At 55.1% G+C, this 14,063-nt stretch overlaps 1 protein-coding gene across 2 annotated transcripts in view; it reads right to left on the bottom strand.

Moving 5' to 3' along the window:
• ADORA1 (adenosine A1 receptor) overlaps nucleotides 1–11,969 on the bottom strand; it is a 31,194-nt gene extending 19,225 nt beyond the window's left edge. The window contains exons 1-2 of one of the 2 annotated variants that reach the window (XM_044267640.1): nucleotides 11,898–11,969; nucleotides 10,631–11,028 (exon numbers count right to left, since the gene is read on the bottom strand). In XM_044267640.1, the coding sequence (XP_044123575.1) occupies nucleotides 10,631–10,971 (341 nt within the window). In that variant the 5' untranslated portion in view covers nucleotides 10,972–11,028; nucleotides 11,898–11,969. Of the gene's footprint in view, nucleotides 1–10,630; nucleotides 11,029–11,377; nucleotides 11,455–11,897 lie in introns of those variants that run through there. The other variant, XM_044267641.1, reaches the window with a different exon arrangement.
• Between the last annotated feature and the right edge of the window lie 2,094 nt (nucleotides 11,970–14,063).

Genomic DNA, 14,063 nt, shown 5'->3' with positions numbered 1-14,063 from the left:
GCGCGTGTGTTAGGTACTGGGATACAATGAGCAAGACCAAAGGAGAGAACCACGCCCTGCCCTCACTGGCAGCGGCACCCATTTGACACGGACCTGAGTCCGGTGGGACCCCAGCAGTCGCATAACACGGAGCTGTAGATGGAAATCGAGTCAGGATTATCGGACAATAGGAAACGCCCCCGCTCCCTGAGGGCCTACTGTGCGCCAGTCCTAACCCAGCTCATCTCTAGGCCTCCTGATGACCACTGGGAGGAAGTATTAAGAAGCCTCTTTGGCAGAAGAGCAAATGGAAGCTCAGAAAGGTTAAGTAAGCGCTCCACGGTGGCAGAGCCCTCCGTGCTGGCACCATCGGCCTAGGGACACTGCTGTCACCCTTCATTCCACTGATGTATCTGCGTGAAGCAGGGCAAGAGACGCCTGCCTGAGAAGGGCATCATTAAGATATCTGGGGTAGATTTTTGCAAACAGACCCCCTCTTGTGCCCGCCAGAGAATCACTGCCTGGTGAGTTCCCATTCCAGCTGGGTGGGTGTGCCTCGGAGCTCCTGGTTCTGCGGGGACAGGCAAAAAAAGAACTGAGAAGAAGCTCTTGTCTTGCTGTAGTCTGGGCCCCTCCTCAGCGCAGAGAGGGGAGTGTCGGAGCCTGGTGGAGTCTGAGGTCAGGCTGCCTGCCGCGAGGTCTGGTCTTCGGTGCCTGTGCCCACTGTGCCAACTGCCCCGCAAAGCAGTCTCTGCTGCACAAGGCTTCTTCGTGGAAGGACAGACGGGGCTTCTCTGAGCAGCCCAGGTGCCCCCTGCTCTGCCCATCAGGGCGGGGCCAGAGCTGACACTGGTTCACTGTTTCCTGACCGACTGTCCCCTCTGCTGCCTTGGTGGAAACTGCACTGCTCAGCACTTCACCGTGGCTCTGCAGGGGGACCCTGTTCTAGGGTGGAGGAGGGACGACCACCACACAGGGGATCAGCACAATCCACAGTGCCAGGCCGGGTGGGTTGCAGCAATGCGGGTGGGAAAGGAGGTTCTGGAGGGACACAGAGAGTCCAGGGACAGTGCCACCGAGGACACCAAGGATGGGCAGAGACTTGGGGGCCTCAGCTATCCCCAAAGCCACTGAATGGAGCCTGGCAGGAAAGAAGAGCCCCCAACTCTGCTGTCTCCTTCTGGAAGATTTAGGGAGCCCAAAGCCACACGTCCTTGTTACGGTCATTCCAGCCTAAGAAAGCCAACAGCCTCCTAAGAAGCAAGGTGGGAAGACAGTAGACGCAGCAGCCGGAGCCACCCAGGAAGCTGGCTGGATATGTGACCCTTCCTCAAGGCTGTCGGGGGGAAGAAAGGGCCCAGGTCCTGGACTCCATGAAGGAGCGGAAGCTGGGAAACGAGCACAGGAGAGAAGATTACTGGAGGACCTGAGTACCTACTAGGGTCTGAATCTCCCTCCAGTTTCTTCCTTCCACACCCTCTCTCCAGAATCGGCACCACCATCTACCCAATGGCTTCAATCATAAACGTGGCAGCCACACTTGACCCCTTCTCCTGCCTTGCACACCCTGTCCATTACCATTTGGTTCTAACTCTAACATACCCTAACTCTTTCCAGTTCCTTCCATCTCCACTGCCTCCTGGGCTCCCTGCCTGCCCCTACCCCCGCCTATAACCATGAGCTCTTCCAGTCTTCTCTTGCCCCCTCCAACCCATCCCCCACACAGCAGGCAGAGTGACCTTTTCATGTTAATGTGCTGAATACACTGATTGAGTTTTTTCAATGTTATACCACCCTTGCAAGAATGCAATAAACTCTATTTGGTTGTGATGTATTATCCTTTTTATCTATCACTGGATTTGATTTGCTAATATTTTGTTGACGAATTGTGACCTTTAAAAATGTAATTGAGATTATGTCATTCCCTGCTGAAAGCACTCAGTGGCTTCATTGCGCACTTAGAATAAAATCCAAACTCTTGACCATGAACCACAGGGCCTACACGGCTCTACCTAAGTCCTCAGGCACCTGTGGGTTTCCTTGGACCCTGACTCAGGGTCTGGAGATGCCAGAGCCAGCCGCAGAGAAGAACATGATGGTCACGTTCCTTGAATTCTCCTCAAGTTATGATTGTAGCCACCACTCGCTTATCGGTGTGCTGGCTCGCTCCCTCCACCAGTTCCTAAACCCTGGGACCGGGGCCCACTCCTTGACCATGACCATGATGAGACACCTAATGCCTGGGCCAGAATCTGGCCCTTCTGTGTGTTGCAGGAATGAACTCTCCACCTTCTCCCAAGCCTGTGTCAGCCCGGCTGAACACGGCTGTGATAAGCACACAACCATGCCGCTGGACTCTCCCCTCAGATTCATCACCTTGAACTTCAGGTGGGCCCTTCATGCCGCCCCTGATTATAGTCCACTTCCCGAGTCTCGTCCCTCCTCCCACACTTCCAGAAAATTATTCCACACTTGCTACTCTCCCTCCCGCATCCTCCCTCCCAGCCGGCGACCTTGCTTCCCACTTCCGGGAGAAAGCTGAAACACGCAGAAGAGAGCTTCACCTCCCGGCGTCTGCACCCACATACTGACTTCCTGCCTGATAGATGACCTCCGAGCGTCTCTAAGGCGGCCCCTCTGTGTGGGTCCCGACCCTGCCGGCCAAACCAAAGCCATCAACCCCAAAATCCTCTCCTTGGCTCCAATGTTAGTTTTGCTGTCTCTGCGGGATGGTTAGTCATCAGCACACAAATGTCCCTCCAATCTTAGAAAACAGCACAAAACAAAGTACCCTGTTCCCACTTCTCCCAGTGGCTTCTGCCTCATTGCTTTGTTCCCTTCATAACAAAATTCTTCAAAAGAGTAACCTACGTTAACTGCCTTCCATTCCTTCCTCTTCTCTCTGGAGCTTTCTCGAGCCAGGCTTTCCGCTCCCACCACTCCATGACATTGCTCTTGCCAAATCCACTGGTCATTCTCAGGCCTCATCTCCCTGGACCCGTGGGCAGCCATCTGCAGCAGCCAATCCCTCGCTTCTCCTTGACATACTTTCCAAGCACTCTCTTGTGGCTCTAGGTTTTCCTCTTACGTCTGCCTCTCAGTGCTCGGGCGTCGTCTCTTCCCGATCTGTACTTTGCTTCTGAAGATCTCATCAAGGTTCCTTGGAGACACATACACCATCGACCTGCAATGGTTCTCACGTTTATATCCGCAGCCTGCTTCTCTCATCCAAACTGCACCCTTGCATATCCATCCAACCTCCTGCTCAACATTCCAGAGCTATTCGACAGACACCCCAAACTCAATGTGTCTGAATCTGAACCCCACTGCTCACAAAACCCGTACCGCCCAGCAGCCCTTCCCACCTCAGATAATGCCATCCTGCCAGCGACTTAGGACTGAAAGTCTGGTCATGCTTGACTCTTCTTTCTCCCCCATCAAACATCTAGTCCATAAGCAAATTCCTTGGCTCTTCAAAATACATCCAGAATGTGAACAAATCATCGTACATTCATACAATGGAATTCTAGCAATGAGAAGAAAAACCACAAGCCATCCAACAAACAACAGAAAAAGCCCTACTGTTTTGTTCAATAACAGTGATGAATCTCAGATGTAATTTTAAGCTTCAGAAGCCAGACACAAATGAGAACATACTACTGGATTCCCTTTGTAGAAGTTCAAGATCAGGCAAAATGAGTGTATGGGGATGAAGGCCAGAATAGCGGTGACCTTTCCGAGGATATGGGAGGGACCCAAAGGAACCTTCCGGAGTGCTGAAAAGGTTGCAAATACTGATGGGACGCTGGTTACATAGATACACCTACATGCAAGAGTGTATCAAGCTACACGCTTAAGACTTAAGCATTTCACTATATAAACATTTTACCTCAATAAAAAGTAAAATTTGAAAATGCACAGCCAGAGTGAACCAGTTTTCACCACCTGCTGGGCGCCATTCTGATTCAGGCCACTTCCCTCTTCCCTCGAGCCATTACTGCACTAACCAATGAGACCCCTGCTTTCCTGTACAGTGCCTTCTCAACACAGCAGTAGAAAAAGCCTTTAAAACCTAAGTCAAATCATGTGGCTTCTTTGCTTTAAACCCTGCAATGGCTCCCATCTCCCTCAGAATGAAAGCCAATGTCCTTCCAACAGCCTCCAAGCCAGGAGATCATTATCTCTCCAGTCCTGTCTTGGACCATTCTCCAGCTGTCTCACTCCACCCCAGCTGCGCAGACCTCCTTGCCAGTCCCCAAACCCTTCAGGTACATTCCTTCCCTGGGACCTTTGCTCTAAGTATTTCCTCTGTGTGAATGTTCTGATGGCTGCCCGGCGTAGCCCCTCTCCTCTAAGGTTCTGCTCAGATGGCATCTTCTCAGGGGAGTCTCTCCCGACACACCCTAGTCCCACCACAGGCAGGTTGGGAGTTTGTCCTCCGCCACCTTGCCCTGCAGGAATCCACCCTGCCGACAGTGGCTAAGAGCCTCCAGATGGAGCAGAGACCGGACCAACCCGCTCATCTTTGTGTCTGCAGGTGCAAAGCCTGCAAAGTGCCTGGGACACAGCAGGGGCTCAATGTCAGTTTATGAAATAGGTCTGTGGAAGTCACCATCTCTCTGACCTTCTGCATCTACTAGGGGTAAAACCCCCAGGGTGAGGAGCAATGCAGGAGAAGGTGCCTCTTCTCCTCTAATCTGGGCTCACAGAAGGCCTTTGCCAGCTGCCTCCACCTCCCTGCTTACCCCTAAGCCGGTATCTCCAAGGGCGCATGAGTGCCAAGGCCCCCCTCCCCCCTGCCTCCTCTTCCTCCCCCATCCCACCACGACCACCAGCCTCTTCTTTGTTCTACAGCAGCTGGCAGCCTCCTCTGGGCTGGAGCAAGGAGGCTGAGGCTGAAGAGGTAATTCACGTAGCCCAAGGATCTCTCCGTCCTCCTTCCTCTCTGCTCTGTACCCACCCTGCCAAATAGGGCCAACTAGGAAGTGCCACGTTCCGAGCCTCTCCCCAGAGGACTGCTCTCCTCACCAAGAGGCAAAGAAACAGGATGCCCAGGCCTCCGGGAATAGAGACAAGGCAATGAGAAGGAGGCCGGGCCCGCCAGTCCTGCCCTGCCTAGCCCGGAAGAGCAAATGGGCAGAGGAGTACCAAACACACTCTGGGGATCCGCAGTGTCCGTGGAGTTGGGCCGGAGGAGTGGGGAGAGGTGGAGTAAAGACGGGAAATATTTAACCCCATTTAAAATTCCTAATGCACACCCAGGGCTCTGGACTTGGCCCTGACCGCACAAATGATGTGAATTGTGAGCACCCTTGTAGAGTTAATTGCAATAATACAAAATCAGTAACAATCCAAACAGCCAAAAATGTAACAATGAATAAATAAAACATAAACTTCATTTATTCAAAACATGTGTCTGGCATGTGTCAAAACATGTGTCAAAACATATTTATTCAAAACATGTGTCATGGCCCCTACTCTGGGCCAGGCACAAGGGATACATACACAGATGGGGTCCTGGCCCTCTTGCTGTTTAGCAAGCTCAGGAAAACCACCTAGACCATGAGCGACCAGGGAGAAGTAGAGGCAGCCTGAGTACCTAACAGAGGAGACTGGCCCGGTCCAGGGGCAGAGGGAGGCAGAGACATCCTCCCAGAGGAGGGACTGTGTTAGCTGAGACCTACAAGATGAATGAAAAGACAATCCAATATTTTACCCTCATAAAATTCTTACAAAACTGCTCTTATTGACATAGGGAAATACTTATAATACAGTAAGTAAATAAAGTGGGATAGAGAGCCACACATGCTCTCTACCATGTAAAATTATATTTTTATCTATATATATATATTTAGAGATACAGATATATATGGAGATACATGTGGAAAAATTTTCTGGAACACCAAAATGTTAACACTAGTTATCTGTAGGTGGTAGAATTACTGGTGACTTTACCATCTTTCTTCTTCCCTACATTTCTCAACATTTTCTCCATGAGCATGAATTCCATTCATGCTGAGAAATAAATATCAAGTGTCAGGGCACGGCCTCCAAGATTCCACCCCATGACCCTTGGTCAAAGGCTTCTCTAGAAGGCATCGTGGCCATTCCCCTGCTTCCAAGCAGCGCTAACTCCTGGAGTACTAGCACAGGAGACACTCTGGTTATCAAAAAAGACCCAGGCTCACCACTGTGGGAAAGGCTGACTTGATTCCTAACAGCAAACGGGTCCTAATCTACCAGATTTCTCCCCTGCTCCAGCATGCTGGCCTCCAGCACTTTCTGCTGGGCTCTCTGGGGTCAGCGGCCCAGTTGGGCAGGCCTCCAGCTATGGACAGAGGTAGGCCGGCCTGGGGCTCCACTGCCCACTGGAGGGAAGGTGAGGAAATCTGAGAGGGAGGCACCCAGCACGGCCGAGCCGAGTGCAGAGTCCACTGGCAAAGATCAGAGGAGAAAAATCACCCCACTGGCAGCCTTGAGGAAAGTCCTCCATAAATCCCACAGCTTTGTGGGTCTGATTCAAGATACCTGCAGGCTCACCGCTCAGAGACGTCTGTTAGACAAGCCCAGATTCAAATCCTGTCTCTGCTCCTGACAAGATGTTTGGGCAAATCACTGAACTCCCCTGGCCCTCAGACTTCAGTGTATCTACAGAAATGTCTACAGAATGGGGATAGCAATGCTGTCTGCGAGTGAGAGGCCAGAACACTAAATACGATGAACCATGTAAAAAACAAATAAACAAACAAAAACACGTAGCACTGTGCCTGACTCAGAACCCCTGGGAACTAGAAAATACAACCCAACACACCCCTCCCATGGTCTCAGCACCACACCAGCCCGAGTGGCGATAAGGAAAAACCATAGAGTTAGAGTTGAAAGGACACTCAGAGGCCTCAGATCTAGTCCCATCACCTAATGGATGAGGTGAGGGTGGGGCTCAGAGAGGTTGAATATTTCAGCCAAGGATGCACAGCTAGGTAGTAACAGAGCAAGGCTCAAACTCAAGGTTTTCTGACTCCCAGAAGCCTACCACCCTTTCACGCCACCCCAGCCTCTCTGGCCGGAGACAGCCCTGGCTCAGGGCTCCTTCCCACACATAGGGTTTTGGTCAGGGAGCTCCCTGTTGGCACCCCACCCCATAACCACCTACTTGGAGTCACAGGGCCGCCAAAGAAATTCAGGGTGAGGGGTGGTGGATGAATGCTGGAGATTCCCTAGAAGTAGGAGCTCTGGGGGAACAGGGTTTGGATTACCAGCCATGCAGAGGTGCTATGCAAATAAGATACAAAACATATGAAAATGACCACACATTATTGATGAATCAACAATTTGAGCTCGCTCTTCTTTCTTTCTTCTTTTTTTTTTTTTTTTTGGTAACTCGATCATACTATGTGATGTGAAGCTTTTTTCTCTCTTGGCGTTGTGCCAAATGGAATGAAATAAAATTTGTGGTTGGCTGACCAAACCACACTTTGCTTGGTGAGGGGCCCAGGCTCGCTTCTGTCACCCAGCCACCCCACAGAAGCCTCCCCAGCATTCAGGCACTAGTACTCCCCAGTGTCCGCGGCATCTGCCTCCGTCTGGCTCGTCAGGGCAGCAAGCGCAGTGCAGGGGGACCTTCGGCTGAGAGATATTCTCCCAGGCCCAGCAGACTGCTGACTCTAACTCATCCTCTTCCTTCTGTAGGGGGACGGGGAAGGGATGGGGCATGGTCTGGAATGACCCAGCCCATCAACCCAGGCTCCAGGATCCTGGCCTTAGGAGCTAGACCCCAGCTGCCCTTCTCTCCCTGAGGGGACTCCTGTCCAGCAGCAGGACCTCCCAGGCACTGCTGGGGCGTGGCTCCGAAGAACAGCCTGAGCTGCCGGGGCAGCTATGGTCAGATCCCTGAAGGAGAATGCAGGGGAGGTCTAGTTCCCAGCAAGGAGGTTAGAGGTCAGACATCTGGAAGGCCTGATGGAGGCTCAAGCCGGTTAGCTCTGAAAACTCATCCAACTCACTCGACATTTACTGAGTGTCTGCCTTGTGCCAGACACTGAGCTAGGCGTTCTGGAGAATTTGCAGAAATGGACAACATGTACTGGCTGCTCAGGTCACTGCCTTGAACACACTGACAAGCCACCAAGGAGGAAGAGACATGTATAAATATAACGTAGCAGTATTTTGAAACCTCCCTGGAAATGCGGTGTGTGTGTGCGTGGTGTGTGTGTGCGCACATGCTCATGTTGGCGGGAGGGCATGTGCATGGCTGCAGGAGTGCGCAAGTGTGCGTGGGGTGTGGCGCCCGGGCTGGCTTGTTCACACCCACTTTGAGCCAGATGTTAATAATGTTAATAAAGCTACACACATAAACATACCGCTTATGGCTTGTAGGTAATACTAAGTGCATCATATCATGCTAAGTGTTTCATATATAGGAGTTTATTATCTTCTTCCCATCATCTTAGGAAGAAGGTACTACTATTTTTTAAATGATGTTTATCATTTATAGTTTTAAGGATTTTATTTATTTACTAATGAGAGAGCACAAGCAGGAGAGAGGGAGAAATGGGCAATGCGGGGGCTCGATCCTAGGACCCTGTGATCATGACCTGAGCCAAAGGCAGATGCTTCACCAACTGTGCCACCCAGGTGCCCAAAGAAGGTACTTTTACTAATGTTCCCTTTTGTAGATGAGGAAATTGAAGCTTCACAAGGTGAAAAAGTGGCTTCCCCAAGGGCACACAGCTAGGAACTCACAGCAAGGATTTGAGCCCAGGCCTGTATTCTTTGTCTCTAGGCACCCCCCTGCCTTGGCCCTCAAAAGGCAACTCCCCAAGACTCCCAGCTCCTGGAGGCTGGAGCAAGGAGCAACCACAGCTGCCTCCTGGAAGACGGAGCCTATGGTCCTGCTGCCTCAGCCACCCCCACCCCCACTCCCACAGGGCGAGTCGGGCACATTCTGCAGGCCTGTGACCTCTGTCACATCAGGATCAGGCCTTGGGTTCACCTTGGCACCCGCTCAGCAAACAGGATTTCTCGAGCAGCCCTCCTACATCTGCATATCTGAGTGAGTTTCCTAATGTGGCAACACTTTGCTAGAATGGCCCGGCTGGGAGGCCCAGGCGGCCCTAATGGGCTGAGACTGGCTTCCTCTGCACAGCCCAGCCGCGGCCTGGGACAAATGGCAGCAGGAAGGCACCTCCACAGCCACGCCCACGGGCGGCTACAAGGCCTCCTTCTCTACCTCCCCCTGTCCCCAGAGCAGCAGTTTTCACACACCTCCCCTGGGAACAGGGAGGCTGTGAGGGAGGTACACAGGGCATGGGGACTGGCGTATCATATCGGCGCGGGGCCAGGGAGAGTCAGGAAGGAAGGTGGGCAGTGGAATCTAGGCTGTGCTCCCACCCGGCTTCGGGAGACCTTTTGGGTCTTTCCAAAGTTTCTCCTTTACCAGCTCCTACTCCACCTCCCTTAGAGGTTCGTGAGGAGGATAGGGGAAAAAATGTTGCACGAAGAAAAGCTTTGAAAAGGTAAACGTGCGCAAATGTAACACACCCGGGAGAAATATGGGCGCCTAGGCCTGCCCGGGGAAGTTGCCAAGTGAGGCCAGAAGCCCCATGTCCCAGCTATGGAAGCTACTCTGGGGATGGCAGGTGCCAGAGCTGGCCGGAGCTCCCCAGTAGAAAGGGAATCTGTTGGTGGCCAGACCAGACCCGGTAGAAAGGGAATCTGTTGGTGACCAGCGGGCCTCCCGAGAGTGTCCCAGCGGGGCTGGCAAGAGACTGGCCGTGAGCCCAGGCATTCACTGGCACTTGGTAGCCCAGGCACTGCCTGGTGATGAGATTGCGGCCTGGCAGGCCCCAGCGTGGACGGGACGCCTGCCTGAGGGCCGCCACTCTCAGGCCACCCACCCTGGCACTGCCTGGACCCAGCGTCAGCTCTTCAGCAGTGACTGGCAAAGTCACACAGAGCTTAGCCACAGAATGGGGGCTTCAAGACCGGGCACCAGCATCTCCCCCCACTCCTGCCTGCAACCGAGATCCCGTGAGTGGAAGTTGGGCAGAGGTGATCAGACCGCTAGGCTTCCACGGGACAGCCGAGGAGGGTGGAGCTGGCTGCCGCAGAGCCAGAAACACGAGAGCTAAAGAGTGTGTTCAGGAAGCCTGCCGGGGTCTCTAGCTGGAGAAGCAGCTCTCCTGTCCCTGGGAGGCCACCATCCTGACACCTTCACCCCACTCTAGCCATCTGCTTGGACCCTTCCCCATCCCCACATGGGAGCTTGGTTTATTCCCACCCAGTGCTCACTGTGACCGTCTTGGTGGCCGCCTCCAATCCCCCACCCCAGGCTGGACAGGCAGCCTGGGCTTCCCTGGCCACATCAGGAGAAGCAGCTCAGGAGAAGCAGCAGCAGCCTCGGCTCTGGGGTCCTGGGCACTCCCAGGTTCCCATTCCTCCCACTACTCAGCCCCCTCCCCACCCCCACTTCCATTGAGGCTCAGCCCGGCACTGTAGAGGGGATAGGAAGGCAGAGTGAGGGCTGGGGCACAATGGCCCAGGGACTCTCTGGCTTCCATGGGGTCTTCTGCTCTACCTTTTATCCTCTCTCAAACCCAGCGTGGGGCGCAGGGTGGGGCGCCACGGGTCCCTTCAGCGGCTCTGGACTCACCGGAGGGGGATCTTGACCCGGAGGTAGCGGTCCACGGCAATTGCCAACAGGGCCAGGATGGAGCTCTGGGTGAGGATGAGGACAGGGCAGGCAACCATAAGGCAGGTGTGGAAGTAGGTCCGTGGCCCAATGTTGATGAGGATGGCGAGTGGGATGACCAGAGCGCCCACGGCCACATCAGCCACCGCCAGCGAGACGATGAAGCAGAAGGTGGCATCCCGCAGAGCCTGGTTCACCTTCACGGCCCAGATCACCAGCACGTTCCCGGGCACAGAGACCAGGGCGATGAGCACCTCGATACCAATGTAGGCGGCCTGGAAGGCCGAGATGGAGGGCGGCATAGCAGGCGCAGGCCAGGCACATCAGCAGGGGGGCACCAAAGGTCAGGAGGCAGGCACCTGTGGTCACAGAAACCTGGGGTGGGGAGGTCTGCCTGGGAGCTGCAGGGGGAGCCCCACCAGCTAAGAAACTCCGCTGTCCTCTGGAGTGTTACCCCAAGTGGCATATACATAGAGTGCCTGCCCAGGCTGGAGGGAACCCTCCCTGGCCCTTTCTCTGCCTAATCTTTGTCCCCTCTCTTTATCATCCCCAGAGGTTCCATTCAAAAACTTAAAATAGCAGTGCTCACTCCTCCATTAGCTTTTTTATCAGGTGTGAGGCAGCTCCCGGCTGGCACACACACCCCACGGGGGTCCCTGTGCCTGGCTCTGCCCACCCAGCCCCCAGAAGAGGCCGCAAGGAGCTCACCATCCCGCCCGCTGGCCACCAGGGGGTCCCGGAGGCAGTGCCCAAAGTTCTGGGCACCTGGCGGCGCTCAGTGCTGCAGGGCCGCGCCGGGCAGGGCTGGGCTCCAGGCACCGCGCGCGGCGGCTCATCGTCCTCGGGCTCCCGCCGCAGCTCTCCCAGCCCGGCCTTTCAAGCAATCACATGGTGTGGCGGAGGCTCAGCCCCGGGCGCTTTTAAAGAGGTAGCACCCCGATGTCGCACCTGGGACGGGGCTGGCTGGCGCGGGGCTGGAGGACCGACCGAGCCCAGCCGCAGATCCCCGCGCAGACGCCCCTTTGCCCGCCGGTGCGCACACGTGCCTGGCGCCACCCACCCCAGCCGCGGCTGGCGCCCACCTCTCAGCAGCATCTGGTCCCGCTCCAGGGACCCTCCCAGGCCAGCGACTCTCCCCCGCTCCTGCCCCAAAGGGCGTTCTGGTCGCCCCTCTCGGCCCTCTCCTGCATCCCCATTGCGGAGCCACGGGGGCGAGGCACAGACTTACCCAAGGTCACCAGGGTTGGCAGAGCTCCTAGCCACCTGAACGGCTGTGTCCGAGCGCCCTCCCCGCTCGACGCCTTCGGCAGCCGCCCGCTCCGGGGATGCCTGCACGATCCAAGGCCAGCCTGTCAGGTCCAGGGGGATGGTCGCTGGCTGGGACTCCACTCGGGCGCCAGCGCCTCCGTCGCCCCCGGCTCGGGAGCTGAGTGACAACCCGGCTCCGCACACCGGGAGGGGGCGGGGGCGGCGGCAGCACCCGCGGGCCCCTCCCTCCTCGCCCTCCGTCTCCTCCCCCACCCCCTCCTCTAAACAAAGGAAGTGATTCTGGGTGAGAAAAGCTGGGAAAATGTGAGCTTTTCGCAGGGTCTGGCGTGTGAATCCAGCCTCAGGAGTGGACAGACGGGAAGCCTCCGTGTGTTCACTGGCTCGCTTCTCAATGCGAGATGCCGGGAGCCCCGGTCTGGCCTCAGCGGACCCCTGCACCTGGCGGCGGCCTGGCCTCTCACCTGCAGGGTTCCCCCCCCACCCAGGACCTCCTCCCAGCTGTCAGCTAGAAGCAGCCCCTACCCCCCACCCCGCCACCCCCCCCCACGCTCCTACCCCTCACTGCTGAAACCCTGCTCTCCCATGAAGCCAGTCCCTGCCTATTCTCAGAAACTAACATCCTTCCACAGCACATTACTTTGTAGGCTCTGTCCTGAGTCATTATATTCCTTTCTCCTCTATCTTTCAGAACTGCTTGTTCACCTGTTAGCAATGTCCATTTTACAAATGAGGGCACTGGGACTGAGAGGAGTGACCTGTCTTCCTAAGATGATCTCTGCCACTGTCACTCCCTCTTGTGCCCCTTTTCTTTCCTCCTCCTCCTCCCTCTTCGTGACACAATACCTAAGCCAAAAGGTAGCCAGTCCAATCCCCTCATGTTATAGATAAAGAAGCAGACTCGGGGAAGGAGGGGACTTCCGCCAGATGGCACAGCAAAATCCCAAGGGGGTGAGAGTCAGAAACCAGGCTCCTGACTCCTGTCACAGTGCTCTCCACACTGCCCCATCCTGATCCCTCCCTTGGTTGCCTCCTGGTGCAGTTACAGTTTAGGTGGCCGACTGGGACCCACCGAGGGCCACCTGGGGGCAGACCCTCACCCAGAACACTGTGTCTCTGACCTAAGAAATCCTTGCTCGGGGCGCCTGGGTGGCTCAGTGGGTTGGGCCGCTGCCTTTGGCTCGGGTCATGATCTCAGGGTCCTGGGATCGAGTCCCGCATCGGGCTCTCTGCTCGGCGGGGGGCCTGCTTTCCTTCCTCTCTCTCTGCCTGCCTCTCTGCCTACTTGTCCTACTTGTGATTTCTCTCTGTCAAATAAATAAATAAAATCTTTAAAAAAAAAAAAAAAAAAAGAAATCCTTGCTCGTGGATATTGGAAAAGGGCTTGGGAGGGCAAAGAGAGTCGGGCTGTCAGGCAAAGAGAATCAGTGCCACCCGGCCAACACCCCGGCCCCTGTGGGCACTGCCCCCTTGTTGGGTCTCCGGATCTCCAGAAAAATGTTCTGCCCAGAGGAGGGTGAGCATAAGGCTTCTGTGGAGGGGGGAGTGGTCTGGCTGAAGCACAGTGGGGATGGGCTGGGGCTGGAAGCTGAGCAGCCTCAAGGAGGTAAGGGCAGGTTGAGTCTTCCTGGGGGAGGGGGAAGAAACTGAGCTTGGGGAAAGATCACTTCCATTTCTGCCTTCAGGGGGAGCAAGGATTCTGTGCCTCTGGCAGTCAAATTGCAGTCCTTCCCCAGAGCCCAGTTGGAGAAAGGGGGTAGTACCCACTTTCTTTTCCCTTCCTTTCCCTCCTATTCCTCTGCAGACTTCCTCAACACTCCCAATGACATCCCGACATTCTGCTTACTCCCCATGCCACGTGAACATGCCAACCTGTGCGTCTGTCCCCCTGCCTTGAACCCTTGTCTTGGCCCAAGTTCTTTTGGGATCAAGGCTGTCTTTTGATTTTCACTCAGCCCCCTGATTTTCACTCATGTAGCTGATAGAAAACCTCTGCTTCCCCCCCCCCCCAAGACCCAGGCAGGTCCAGCCTGGGGAGGGGGCAGGGGAGCGGGGAGGGGATTGCATCACCCTATCCAACCTTCTAGCATCTTCTGCTCTGGAGGGCACCTGAGCCCACCCCCTATTC

This window comes from Neovison vison, chromosome 10 (assembly GCF_020171115.1).
Source record: "Neovison vison isolate M4711 chromosome 10, ASM_NN_V1, whole genome shotgun sequence".
In the NCBI taxonomy this organism is placed as follows: domain Eukaryota; kingdom Metazoa; phylum Chordata; class Mammalia; order Carnivora; family Mustelidae; genus Neogale; species Neogale vison.
The sequence above is the reverse complement of the archived record's forward strand: the minus strand, read 5'-3'. Positions and strand labels throughout refer to the sequence as shown.